At 55.9% G+C, this 13,962-nt stretch overlaps 1 protein-coding gene across 1 annotated transcript in view; it reads left to right on the top strand.

Annotated features, from left to right (window-relative positions):
* The window catches only part of KAZALD1 (Kazal type serine peptidase inhibitor domain 1), a 38,092-nt gene extending 24,355 nt beyond the window's left edge, over window positions 1-13,737 (top strand). Inside the window, exon 5 of the mRNA XM_075424235.1 lies at window positions 12,249-13,737. Within this exon, the coding sequence (XP_075280350.1) occupies window positions 12,249-12,301 (53 nt within the window). The 3' untranslated portion in view covers window positions 12,302-13,737. The remainder of the gene's footprint in view (window positions 1-12,248) is intronic.
* The last annotated feature ends 225 nt before the right edge of the window (window positions 13,738-13,962 follow it).

Raw genomic sequence — 13,962 nt, 5'->3', positions numbered from 1 at the left:
AAATGCTATGGGGCAGGAGCCGGCATCTCTGTGAGGGGAGTTGCTTTCCAAGCAAGGTCCCTCGGTCAAACATTTCGAAATCCTTTCGCTCCCACAGTTTCCCTGCCTGTCCCCTTCAGGGGCTGTCAGTCAGCCTGTGATGGCCCCGCTGCGAGCCAGAGCATCCTGCACGGCTGTGGCTTGCAGCCAGCTCCCGTATTTGTGCACCCAGCACTTGTGTGGTTGCAAGGACTGTGCAGAGGGCTGAGGGGGGCACTCACCTTCGGGGTGCTGGGGATGGGTCCCCAAAGGGGGCAGAGGTTGGGGAAGGATTTCTGGATGATATGCTCAGCACCAGCACTCGTCCTCTGTGTCTCTCCCTCTCCGAAGGGGATACAGGACTCGTCGGAGCCTCCTTGCGATGGCCAGTGTGTGCCCCAGGGGCGTCCCCATCCTCCCTCATGTCCCCCATAGAGCAAAGCAGAGGTGCTGGGACTTCTCTCGCCCCCCGTGCTGGGCAAGTGTCCTCTCCCCTCTGCTCAGAGCACGTGGCCACAGCCAATCCTCCATCTCCTGTCCCCATGGCCACATCCCTGTCGTCCTGTGGAGTTTCGATTGATGCCACGGCTCCTTCGCCTGGACCTGCCAACAAACACCTGTATCCTCTGCCGGCTGCACCGACCCCGCCAGCTCTCAGGGCTGCAGGCAAGAGAGCTGCATCCCAGCGTCAAGCTGCTCCCGCTCAGCTCCCGCTGGCAGATTTTGGAGAGATTCGGTGCCAAAGTCTTCTCCAATTAATCTTCCTCCTCCCTGGCTCCCTCCTCTCCTTGCTGGGCCACGTCTTGGGGAGGATCCATCGATCTCGGAAGTGCCCAACAGAGCATCTGGAGCTCAGGCTAGGCTACATTTCGCAGCACCTTCTCCAGGTTGACTGGTACTGGTGCAGATGCTGTCTTCATGTTTGATGGGTTTATTAGCATGGGGGGAGGAGGAGGGGGAGAAAGAAATCACTAATTGGTCTGGTAATAAAGTTAATAGAAGCTGTTATGAGCTTATCCATTAAGAATAATTAAGGAAGGGTGAGTGAAGGGAGGTGAATGAAGGGAAGTCCCCTGAGGCTGGGGCAGGCTGGCTTGGTGAGGGTTTGCAGAAGCACTGTCGCTCCACACCCTCTACCCTCGACCTTCACCCCCAACGCTCTCCTGTCCCTGCTCCCAAGGTCCCAGGCAGGTCCGACTTCTCCATCTGGGACTGGGGCAGCCGGGACCACGGGTCGCTCTGGACCTGAGAGGGGTGAGGCTCGGGTCCTCCCTCTTGGTACCCAGGCAAAGCTGGGGTCCTGTGGGAAGCTGGGGGGGGACAGGAACCAGAGAGTATGGGGGAGTTTTCCTAAGATCTGCCAGCAAAAAGTGAGCACCAGTTTTTGCCAGGCCTTTCAGGGATTCTGGGGCTGCTCTGATTCACCAGCTGGCTTGGCAGGAGCAGCATCCCTGTGCGGGGCTGTGGCTGCCATGGACCCTCCAAGCTGGGAAGCAACGGGAAGCATCCCAGGCTGGAGACAGGATGGCTGAGCTCTGACACGGAATAAAAAGCCAACTTCCAAGCACTTGGTAAACACAATTGTTGAAAGAAGAAAAGAGCAGCTCAGCGAGGTCAGGGGTTAATACGGACAGGGCTACCACTACAAACAGCAGGGAAAACAGGTGGGATTTCAGCGACTGGTAACAGGAGGCAGAGGGGACCAGTGTGCCGTGGGGCTGCAAGCTGGCACAGAGGCAGGACGCGGGGCAGGGGACTGCCAGGTTCCCGGCGGCAATGGAGAGTAAGCTCCCCGCTCCTTCCCTGCCCGCTGGACTGCAGGCAGGAGGCACAGACTGCCCACAGTATGTCCTCCCCGAACTCCCGGAGACACCGTCCCGCTGCTTTCCCCACCTTACAGGGCTCGTTGTAGGTGTGTGCCCGGCTTGGCCAGTGCTGCAAACTACAAGCACTGAGCCGGATTCCAGAGAGCTGCCAAATAAACTAGGAATTCTGGAGGCACGAGCGATGCTGCAGCTCCATCTGCAGCAAACAGCCACGTCCCAGCTGCCAGGCAGTGAGAGGACCCAAGGACCCTTGGCAGCACTGGCCCCGGATGCTGCCCAGCCTCAAGAAGGGACTGGAGGCAGAAAGTGGGGACTTTCTTTCCCCTGTGGCTCTGCCACCACAGTGGCACGCAGGCAGCTCGAGCTTGCTCTGCCTGCAAGCTGCCCCAAAGAGGGTCAAAGCCCCCTACCCTGGCTCCCAGCTCCTCTGCCTGCCCCTGGCTGGCTCCCAGCCCATCCGTCTGCAACCAGCTGGGACACGCAGCCGGAGCCGATCCGTGGGGCAGGCGGATGCAGGGGTGCTTTGACTGGCAGGTGGATTTTGCTGTGGGCACTGAAATGCAGACACCAAGCAGTGGGGCTGGACCAGCCTGCTCGATGCTGTCCCTCAGCCCGAACCCCTCCGTGTCCCCCTGCCCTTGGCTTTGCAGCTCAGCCCTGGCCCTCTCTGCCCATCCCTCGAGCACCCTGTGGATGCAGCGCCATGCCCATGGGTCTCGTGGCAGCCCTGCTAACCAAACCCATGCGAGGCATGGACTTCTGTCCTGCCACACAAAGAGTGGCTTTGTCATCATGTGACCAGCACGGCAGCCCTGAGACCCCCTGCCATGGGGACAGACAGGCTGGCTTCTCCTACCAGCGGGATGCAAGGAGGAACCTTGGTCGCGGAGGGGGATGCAGCGGGTGCAACCTGGAGCACCCAACCCAGCCTGGGGCCAGCTGTGTCCAGTGTCCATGGGAAGACGAAGCCTGCCCGCCTGCCCTCGTGCCCCCAGGCCGACACGGCGGGCGACGCTGTCTGTGTTTGTTTGCTTTGAGAAAGGGAGTGAAACCAGATCCAGCCACGCTGCTGTTTGCGGCGGGCCCTCGACCCAAACACAGGGACATGGTAAACAGCGGCAGGAGGCCAGCACTCAGCAGAGAGACCATGTCCCTCCTGTGAGTGCCTTGGCCACAGGGAAGCATCTCCACGCTGCTTCTCAGGGCATCCATCCCGGCCCCTCCTAGACCCACCTGCAGTCCTTCTGTGTCCTGTCTGGAGCAGAAAATCCCATCTACTGGTGATTTTGTAGAGTTGCCTTGTGATGTGCCGGCTGCCAGCATGGGCATGGGGACCAGGTTAGTGGCGGGACCCCGGAGAGGTCCCTGGACTTTCCCACCACTTCAGCTGACGTGACTGGCAGAGCATCCCCACGAGGAGGCAGATGACATCTTAAAAGCTGCTGCAACACTAGCTGGTGGCTTGGGAAATCCCATATGCTCTGCTGGACCCTGGGGAGGGCAGCCAGAGCCAGCAGGCTCCAAATATTGATCATGGCTGGGATGCTCACAGAGCATCTTCCAAGCCCTGCCGTCGTGGAGAGCCACGGCCCGATGTCACTGCTTTAAACACCCTGTGGGTGGAAAGAAGAGATGCCGGGTCCTCGGAGCCCAAATAACCCCACTCACCCACTGTGTCCGTCATTGCCTGTGTGTGACGGAGCCACTCATTGCCACAGCAGACCGAGCATGTCCTGCGTGACCGTGAATCGCCTCTGCACAGGGGTGACACCCTTCCTCTCCTGTGAATATGGCCTAGCTAACAGGGCTTGTGATCTTTTATGGTAACCCCGAGCAATGATTTATGTTTAATTAGCCAAATGAATATGAAAATAGACTCTGCCCAGGAGCCTACTAATAACTTTCTGTGTTAATGGCTTGGGCTAATAGAACTCCTCCCTGGAAGATGGCTGTGCCGGGCAGCGGGGACTGAGAGCCCGGCCAGGCTGCGGGAGGAGCTGGAGCCATGTGTGCCACAGAGCAGGGCAGGGGCTTTGCTGCCAAGAGGTCTGTGACTGCAGCCTTTCCCCTTCCTTTCAATGGGTGCTGCAGCTCTGACATGATCGAGGCTCTAAAATAAGTAGTTATAGCCTAGCCGCACTGTGATGGCTCAGTGGTGGCTTTCTTGGTCCTAAATTTGGTGTTGCGTTGGTTAGCAAGGTCTAAATCTGAATAAACAGGCATTTTGTTACTGAGGCCAACGATACGAGAGGAGGGAGTCGGATGTAACTACAGCAGAGAGATCAAACAGTAAAAATAGTCACTATGCAGACCCAGCCCAGGAGCTGGATTCGAAACACATCACATCGCGTCTGACACCTGTGAGCTTGGTAAGGGCTCAGCTATAAAAAAACCCCAGAGCTTTCCCTCTCTGGGCCCCCCAGCAGACGCAGAAGCATCTCTGTAAGGCTGCTGGTTGTCAGAAACAAATCAATTGCTACCTATGGGACACGGGAGGGATCCTGACCCAACAGAGCCAAGCTCCCAGGCTAGCCTGGAAACAAGTGCGTTGCAAGAGACAGTCCTGGATGGGGTGAAAAAGGACATTTGGAGTCAGCTGTTACCGAAGAATTAAAATAGTATTCAGTTTGTTAATTAATTAACATTAATAAATTGTTGGTTAATTAACTAATATTAATCAAGACAGGATGTTACTTTTTTAAAATTTATTTTTAAAACATCCTCTGTGCCCCAGGCTAGCCCGCTCCCAGGGCATCAGAGGGCTGGCCTGATAAACCTGCAGACTAGCATGATGGACGTGACCTAAGAACCGGCTTTGATGGCTTTACACTAAATCATAAATGCATGGGGAAGTCAGAGCGTGCCTGATTTTTGTGTATGTTTGGTTTCTTAACCTGTCTGAACCCCATTAAACCTGTTTGAGGCTAATATGGGGCGGATCCACTCAAAATCTCTTACAGTGGCCGGGGGTCTCCCAAGTCAGTCTCTTCTCCATTTGATTTCTTGCTGGCTGGGAGCCCCCCTGCACCTGTAATTGAATGTAAGGGCTTCTGTCCAGGGGAGAGGCACTGCATTAATCACTGCAACCTGGTGGAGCTGGGCCGATAGATCTTCCCAGCATGTAAAATAACTGATGTTAATTGCTGCTTCTGATTTATCCTCTTCTCTGTCTTGTACATGAATTATTCAGGGTGGTGCTGGCGGAAGCCGGGGCAAGGAAAGCCATGAGAAAGTCCCGTGGCTGGTGCAGGCGGCCCTGCTCCCCTGGCTGGGAGGGCGGAGTGGGATGCGGTGGGGCTCTCTGTCCAGCCTTGGGCACATCACTCTGCAAAAGGTGTTGGTCGGGGTGTTCGCTCTCACAGGGACTACTGGAAATGAATTGCATGGTCGACAGCCATGTGTTGAACTCTCCGGGCATCTCCACCTGGGCTTCTTGGGACAGGCTCTCCTCCCATCTGTCTTCGTACTGGCTGCAGGGCTGTGTCCATCATTGGCGCCGCGTTTGTTTTGCTGTGGGTATTTTTCTTTAGCCCCAATTATGCTCAGGCTTACACCAAAACAAACAAGCCCTGGGATGCGGAGGTACCTGGCTGGCTCAGACAGGCTGGTGCCGCGGCTGGCCCCGGGGCTGATAAAGACCCACGGTGTCGCTGTGCTGGAGTCTGGGCTTGCAAAATGTGACGTGGCTTCTCTTGACAATTAATCACTGGGGAGCGGGCGGCATCAATTAATGGGTAATTGGCCTCAACTTAGGTCAGGGTTTCCGGGCCGGGCTCCTTTTGGCTCTCTCTCTGCTGCAGGGATGGGCATCCCCGTCGCAGCGCCGGGATGCAAAGCCCTGAGGGAGCTGGTGGCCAGAGGTGCGGGTTGACCCCCCAGGGATGGCAGGCGAGGGGGTTATTCCCCTGGGCAAGCGGAGATATTAGAAGCAAACCCCGCGATGGGGGAAAAGGGCCCATCTGGGGCAAGGACATGACCAGCCCTGTACTCACCACTGCCGTCAGTGCCCCAGCCAGGCTGACCGCAGGTCTCCAGCCGAAGCCATGAGGTGTTTTGGGGCCCGGATGCTTTCAGGGGTTCAGGTCCCTGCATGGCCCTGCGTGGGGGCAGAAGCAAGGGCTGCTGGCTTTGGATTTAGGAGTGAATTGAGATGCCTCTAATGCCGGGAAATGCAAAAATTTCTGATCCACTCTCACTTTAGGAAAAGCAGCAGTGAGGCAGCTGCTTGCAACACTTAGTAGGGAAATTGAGGCACTGAAGCAGCTTTCCTGAGACTGAAAACCCCCTGATGAAACAGGGCTCTCCCAGCCACACTGCGCAGCCTGGGGGGAATCTCCCAGGCCGTCTCTCTGCAGAGGAGCCGCCAGGCTGAAGGGTGGAGATGCACATGTGCCTGCCCTTGGGGAGAGCCTTACCTCCAGCCACGGACCACATCCCGCTGCGGCGTGGCTGTCGGCGTCTCCTGTCAGTGCTGATCCGGGAGCTTGGAAGAAGTTCAGTGGAGGAGTACTGGATGGGAGAGTAATTCGATGCTCTGAGTGTCCAGAAGAGATCCTGCTAGAAATACCCATCTGACACGCTGCTTGAGATAAAGCAGGGGAGGCGGCTTTACTTTAGCTTATCGCACACATTTCCTCCAGAGAGATCTCCATCAGCTCGGGGAGGAAACTACCGAATTTTTGTGTTTTGCTGGCTTTTTTCCTTTTGAAATTTTTCAAGGGGAAAAAAGATAGTTGGGAAAAAATGTTTCACTTGGTCCTTATTTCATTGGTGAGAAAGTTTTAAATTGGAAAGCTTTTGTCTCTGTTTTCTTTTAGTACCAGAAATAGAAGCTCTTAATAATTTTTTTTCCTGAGATGAGATGAAGTAAAAACTACTGCCTGGAGAACAAGGTGGAAGAGAAATTTTTAAGTTGAAGAAGAGCAAGTGACACACTTGGAAAGCTGTATTTTTCATAATTATCCAATGGAGACAAAGTGAAGCGCAAGCACAACGTGGGAATTTCCCCCACGATTTCAAAGCTGATTTAATGAAATTCCATTTTTCAGGGAAAGAAGCATCTTGTCGGAAAGCGTTTGCAGACATCCCCATCCCTGGGACCCAACCCCATTTCCAGGAGCTGAACCCCTGCCTGCTGCCCAGACTCCTTGTGTGTGCTGGGGAGGTGCAAAAGGACATCGCAAATGCCCCCACCCTGTGGAGCCCCACGGGGGCTTTGCTTGGCCTCGCCTGCCAGGTAAACTGCTTCAGTCCCTGCGCCTGCTGTCACCAGTCCTTGCTGGGCAGGTTTTGGGGCTTCAGTGCCCCCGAGCTCCTCCAGTCCCATCACTGCAGGAGATGTGGCTACTGGCCTGGTCCTCTACCCCGGCCACATCCAGGCACCGGAGCTTTCAGCAGGGACCTCCCCTTAGGGAGATCTGATGGGTGGGTAGGGACCCCCATCTCCCCCACCTTCCAGCACATCTCTGCCCCTCGCCAGCCCCAGATGTGCACACAGTGGGGCACATGAGCAGGATGCTGCAGTGCCAGGCGGGATGGCTGCTTGCCTGGCACAAGCCCAGGGAGCTGTCGTCTCTCTGCTGCCGTGCTACTAAGTGTCAGGCGTCCAGCATCAGTGCCCCAAAACCCATCAGCAGCTTCAGGGGATCCACCTTGCAAGCTTCAAGCATGAGCAAATGTGTTGCGGTGCACCAGTGTCTCATAAAATCTTCTGCAAGGCCGGGAGCACATTAAATACCAGTTTTGGTACAGCAGCATGTGGGGATCAGACCCTGGGGAGCACAACCAGCCCTCAGGAACTGGGAGTGCCCTCACCCATTTGACCTTCCAGCTCCTTTTATCACGGTTTCTGAAAACTGTTGCCACTTGCTAGCATTTTGCGAGTGCCCCTTTGCACCCTTGGTCTGGGAAATGCAGCCCTGGGACAATGCTCTCCTCATTGATGAACGACTCATTCATTTTCCTTCAATTTTTTCCCCAAATCCCAGCTGTGTTTCAGTGAGGACACACTTATCCAGCCTCTTAGGTTTCCTGCTCTCATTTTCAGCTCTGTGTTTATCTGCCCCAGAGATCGTTGAACAGGAGGTTTGAGTCTGCTGGCAGCCATGGGGCATTTGCCCATGGCCCTGGCACCTGGGATTGTGATGGCCTTAGAGGCTCCCGTGGGCAACAAGCAGGGAGAACACAGGCACTGGTCAGACACAGCTTGCTGGAGGGAAGCATCAGCAGGAGAATCAACCCTTGCTGGCCAAGCTTTGCTGCAGCATGGGCAGGGCTGGGGATGTGCTGGACCGCTGGTGGGTCCTTTGAGACCCTTGCCAGCCTGGCAGCAGCATCAGGTCCTTGGAAAGAGAAGTTTCCAGGCTGTCATTGACCTTCAGTGCCCAGCAGCGCTGGGTGGATGGCCAGGGTGGGTAGTGCATTAGGTAGCTGATTGGGGTGGTGATGGATGGGTGAGGTGTTTGGAGCTCATTAATTTCCTGGCAGGGATTGGCTTGTCACATCCTATAATGCAAAGTGGGAGCACATCTCACTCGGGGAACACACGGAGTACTTGACTGAGAGGCAGAGCACTGCCTCACAACACCTCCAGCTGGCATAAACTCCCCACTACTGTGACAGTTAAATCATGCCAAAAGCTGAGCACCTGGGGCACGGCTCAGCCTTGGCCCTATAACCCTCAGCAAGGGCACTGCTCCTGTTCAGCCGATTTCTCCAGGCTTCTCCGGGGCAACAGCAGCTGAGCAGTGGGTGCTGGAGCTCAGCTTAGTGCTGCTTTGAAACCTCACCATCCCTGAGGTGCAGGTCTCCTAGGAAGCCTCTGCCCCCAAGCATGGAAGTCTGGGTGGGCTCGACTGCAGCCTTCCCTCCCCTGTGCTCGGCTTCAGCCAGGTTTGGGGCTGGCCTGGATCCCTGGAGCAGGGGCTTGGTGGTTTGACAGGAGCTATCTCCCTGGGCTAGATGTATGCAGGGCACAGCCAGGCTTCCAGGAGCTTGTGCTGGGTTGCAGCCGGCAGCGCTGTACTGGGGCATGCTGTGGGACTGGGCTGTGGTGGGGGGGTCAGGATAGGTGAGCTCATGCTCCGTCCCAGCCTGAAATTCCCCAAATCCCCAAGCTCTTCTCCAAGAAGCTGTCGCTTCCCTTCCTCTGAAGGAATGGGAGAGCACGGAAACAGAAAGATTTAAAAAAAAAAAAAGCCCCCGTGGTGACAAACATGAGCAGCATGGCTCTGAGCCAAGGCACCGCTCACCCACCCTGGGGACAAGCTTGAGGGGGGGACGCATGGCCCCTCCGGCCAGGCCAGTGGAGGGAGGAGGCCGGTTTTTCCGGCTGCAGCATTGTTCTGCAGGACCTGAACAAACACCGGGCCTGGGGCACCCAGGCGAAGGGCACGTTTCCCTCCCAGCACCAGGAGCCTTGAAGGAAACCCCTTTTGCATCCGCCTTCGTCTGACCCTTGGAAACCACCTCTGCTCCTTGCAGCCAGCAGTGCCTGCAGCAGCACTGCAGGTTCCTTGCAGGGTTGGGAGAGGGTGGGACGGGACTGTCCTCTGGCTCCTGTGCAGACTTCTGGTCTGTGGTCTCCTCTAAAAGAGTCAGGATCCCTCATCCGCTTCTTCAGAGCCTAAGCTCTGCACGAGCGTGGGTGTGCTTGAGAAGTACTTTAATTTACACTTTTAATATGAATATTATTTATTAGTAATGAATTAATAACTGTTTTGTTATTAATACTGCTTGTTCGCTACTATTGGTTGCTTTGTGTTGATGTTACTTGCAGACAACCGGGGGCTGAGGGCAGGCTCGGGCACCCCATGGTAAGCTGCAGCTTCCCAAGTGCGAGGAGACACAGCTGTCCCTAGGTGGGACTGGACTGGGAAAATGCCACTCCCTGGGCTCACACAAGTGGACGAGGCTTGAAACCTGCTGGTTTTGTAGCCAGCCCCAGATGCGGGGGCTGTGGCTGCCCTGCAGAGCTGCACCTCTCTGCTTTTGAGAGACTTTCTGTCTCTGAGCCCACCCATCAGCTTCCCCAGGGGTTCCAGGGCTCGGCTGGAACCCACCAGACTCTCATGTGCCAAGGACACTCTAATGCAGGAGAGGGCAGGGGGGAGCGAGCTGCCTGCGCTGGGCATGGGGCATGGAGCCCGGAGCTGGCACATCCCCCTGCTCAGCCAGGGGCTCTAGCTTTGCCTGCTGAGGCTCTCACAGGTGCAGCAGCACCCGATGGACCTAGGACAGGCCTTGGGTCACTCCGGGAAGGCAATGGCACAAGGATGCTGCAATGTCCAGGGATGCCGCTGTTCCACAGCGCAGCAAAGGACTCAGGGCAACCAGCTCCAGAGGCATCAAAAAGCAGGACTTGCCAGGTGGTGTCAGGGATGCAATTTTCACCTACCATTTACAATTTTTAACCGAAGTATGTTAGTGCTTGGAAGCCTGTGCATCCCTCATCTTACTCCATGCTGAATCAGACCTTGCCCCTGAGTAGGAAAGAGCTACTGCCCATCCAGCCTGCTTCGCTATGCTGCACTGGTATCGCCCGGAGACAGCGATGCTCTTCTCCCTGGCACAAGAGCTGATGAGCACAGGCTCCTGGCCAGGGAGCAGGTTAACAGCTCGCTTCTTGTCTGTTATCCAAAGCACTGAAAGGGCTGCAGATGAACTAAGTGAGGGACTAAGTAAATAAAGGATTGACCTTCCACCCCAGGGGCCAGAGGGCAGCTACAAACTAGTGCTAATGTGAAATAGAGAGGCAAACTTTACAGGCTCTGGAGGAATTTGCCCTGGAAGCGTCAAAAAGGCAAAGGACTCGTGTATCCCTCTGTTTGCATCAACACGGGAGTGATGGCCCTGCCACCCAGAGGACCAAGCTCTGCCGGGCAGCGCTGTGAGGGATGCTGTGTCGGCTCAAGGGCTGAAGCAGGAAAGGGCGACGGGGAAATCCTCGACTTGGAGGCCTCAGGCTGCTCACACTTTCAGCAGGGTGCCCCATGGGTGTCTCGGCACCAGCAAGTTACTGTGATTCCCACAGTGTCCTGCGAAGTCACCACGGGGCTGCTTGTGTGCCCTGCGGATGGACGGACCTGGGACCTGGTGCTTTTGTGTTAACCTTGTGTGTACCAGCAGCGGGGACCGCTGGAGAAGCTTGGGCTGTGCAGTACAGGGTTTTCAAAGGACTTCCTAAAAAGGGGCCACATCTGAATGTCTCAGGCTGGGCAACCAACATGCCCAGTTACTTTTAGCCATACGCAAGTGGGAACATGGCTGACAGCCATACGATAGAGGCAGAAGACCAGAAGGGACGGACAGGTCAATAAGAGGTGGCAGATGGACACTGCCACTGGAGAGAGGGAAAGACAAGCGAATAAAGCTCTGGAGCTGGAGATCAGCAGAGGAGAGCTAGGAGTTGACGTGGGTGTTTTGTTCTGTCTGAGGCAAGTTGGACTGAGGGATGGTGTTTGTTATTGCTTTTATTGGTCTCGTGTTGGCTAGGGAAAGAGGTGCAGCTCTCCCCATTATTAATAGCTGGGGACACGTGGGCTGGCACAGAGCGCTTCTGATGAGCCCACAGGGCCCCCAAATGCTGGGTAATGCATGGCTGATAGCCAGGCGCTAAATCAGTCACAGGATCACCGTAACGTGCACAAACCTCTCTAGGCCTGTTGGATTACAAATCACAGTGAGTGATTTACACCCTGTTAACAGCTAACCGCTCTGTGTTACCTACGGCACAACCGGGCCCTCCGGGCTGCCTATGGCTCTGCTTGCCTCTCCAGCTGATCCCTGGGAATGGCTATTCCTCCCTTGCAACCGATGCCAGGGTACTGCACTTGCCTTCCCCCCCTCTGGTGCAAAAAAATCCCCAGTCCCCCAAAGCACCCTGTTAAGAACTTCCAGATCTCATTGAGCTGTTATTAATAGGAGGATTGTCTGGTGTCACAGCACAGGCATAAAATACATTAACATTATCACATAATCTTATTTAGCAAACACTTGTGTCGCTTCGCCCTTGGTAATTGCATTTGGGAGATGCAATATTTATGAAAGGGGAGAAGGAAATGTCTTGGCTCATATCCTCTGAGCAGTAAAAGTCCTGAGGGGAAATGAAAAAAAAAGCTTCTGGGGGGATTGTAGGAGCCTGGGAAGGGGATGCCAGAGCTGCCGCTTCGCTCACAGCGAGTTCGGTGTTTGATGAGACTCTGCCTAAGCTTGAGTTTTGGCACTGAGCCGCTCCTGGAACTGAGTGAGGCTGGAGGTACGGGCACAGGTTTTGCAAGGGCTCTTCTTCCTGTGCTACACGGCGTCAGATCAGACCTCAGCAGTCTCCCAGCATCTCTCTGCAAATCTCGCTGCCAGCTCACTGGCTGCCTGGCGTTAATTCTTGCTTCTAATTGCACCTGCAAGGCTCTCCGGTGAGGCTGCGCTCCGGGCTCAGCTCCGAGGATGCTGCCCTCTAAACACGCTGATGGATCAGGATTTCTCCTAGGACAGAAATCCACCGGGCCAGCGCTCCATAGGGCTGACAGCAGGGTCTGAAGAGCCGAGTTTTATCCCGGACGCAGCATCCCCGACCCTGGGAGCTCAGATCTGGCTGTGCACCTTTCCCCCCACCTCTGAAGCCCCGGCTCCTGCCACTTCCAGTTTTGGAGGAGGTTCGCAGCAGTGTACGAGCTGCTGGAAGTTCTCCCTGTTTCAGAGCTCAGCTACAGCAGCGGTATGGAGAGACACGTCTTGGAAGATTATTTTAGTGCCTCGGGCAGCGCTGTTCCCTCGGAGCCTTCAAGCAGTTGTCCCCAGAAATTCAAGCTCGTTTCCCCACCCGCGACTCCCCCCTCCCTTCGTGCCCCCGTTGTCCGTGGGCGACCTCGGGCAGCCAGCGAGGCACCGCGGGCTCTGCTGGGGTCCGGAAAGTCGCGGGGGGAGCAGTGACACGAGTCTGCGACTTCACACGAAACCCGGACCCTCTCGGTACCGGGACCGGCCATTCAAAGCCGCTGGTGACGTGCGTGGGACTGAAAAACCGCTGTCACCTACCCTTCTCCCCGACTGCTGTTTACACGGCCAGTTTAATCTGTTTGTTTTCTGTCGTGCTTTCTCCTGAAGCCGGTTTTCGGGATCCCACCCGGGCGGTCGGGAACGGCGTCGGGCAAACCTTCGGGATGGGGCCGGCTCTGCCTCCCCCCGCGCCTGCCCGGCCAGCCGGGGGCTGTAGCGCTGGAAATGACACCTAATTACAGGTGGAAAATACGATTAATACGAGAGTAGAAAACGCAACCGATTAATTAAATTTACAAGTGTGGAGAACGCTGTTTGCACAGACGGCCAATGGCTGCTTAAACCCGGGTAGCCCCCCGCACTCCCCATGCCCGGGGCATCGTTCCGTGTTCGGCCCCACGGGGAGCGGTGGGGCGGCCGGGCGGGTTGTGCCACGCGGGGAGGGCCAGGGCTTGGAAACCCCCATGATTTTCTATTTCTAGATATTTTTTTTTTTCAATCTTTTGTCACGCTTAATCCCGCACACGCTCTGTTCCCGTGCTCCCAGTTTTCCCAGCGCCCTGCCACGACTTGGATCGATTTCTGCCGGCGAAGGAAAAGCGTCTGAACCTGTCCGAGTCCCCCAGCTTCGGGGACCGGGGGGACCCCCGGGCAGAGCAAGGGCTGGCCCCCGCAGCCGCCCACCTGTATGGCAGCTGCCTGTGGTTTGGGGGGGGGGGGTGTGTGCCGCTCCTGCCCGGCCCGCCTCTCTGAAGGCTAATGCAAACAGCAGCAAATTAGATTTAAGTTTACCCGTTGGTTCTGCCATAATTTGTATTTGCTTTTTGCGCGCTAATTAACCTCGGGGAGGAGAAGGGGGAGAAAATAAAATAAATAAATAAATAAATAAATAAATAAACTAGAGGATTTGCCGAGGAGGGTTTTGAGGTGTTTATACTAAGCCCGTAACAATGTTTACCATAATTAAGACCATTATTATTGGGATCTCCTCGTTCATTAGTGAAAGCTACTTTGTTAGCGGAGCCGACAGGACGTACACGGTGTTTGCGGAGCTGCCTGCGCCCCTGCCCCCGGGGGGCTGCTGTTACGGTGGGGGAGGACGGGGCGGGGGGGAGACAGACAC

This window comes from Opisthocomus hoazin, chromosome 6, assembly GCF_030867145.1.
Source record: "Opisthocomus hoazin isolate bOpiHoa1 chromosome 6, bOpiHoa1.hap1, whole genome shotgun sequence".
Taxonomy (NCBI): domain Eukaryota; kingdom Metazoa; phylum Chordata; class Aves; order Opisthocomiformes; family Opisthocomidae; genus Opisthocomus; species Opisthocomus hoazin.
Note: the sequence above shows the minus strand (reverse complement) of the source record. Positions and strands in the feature narration are given on the sequence as shown.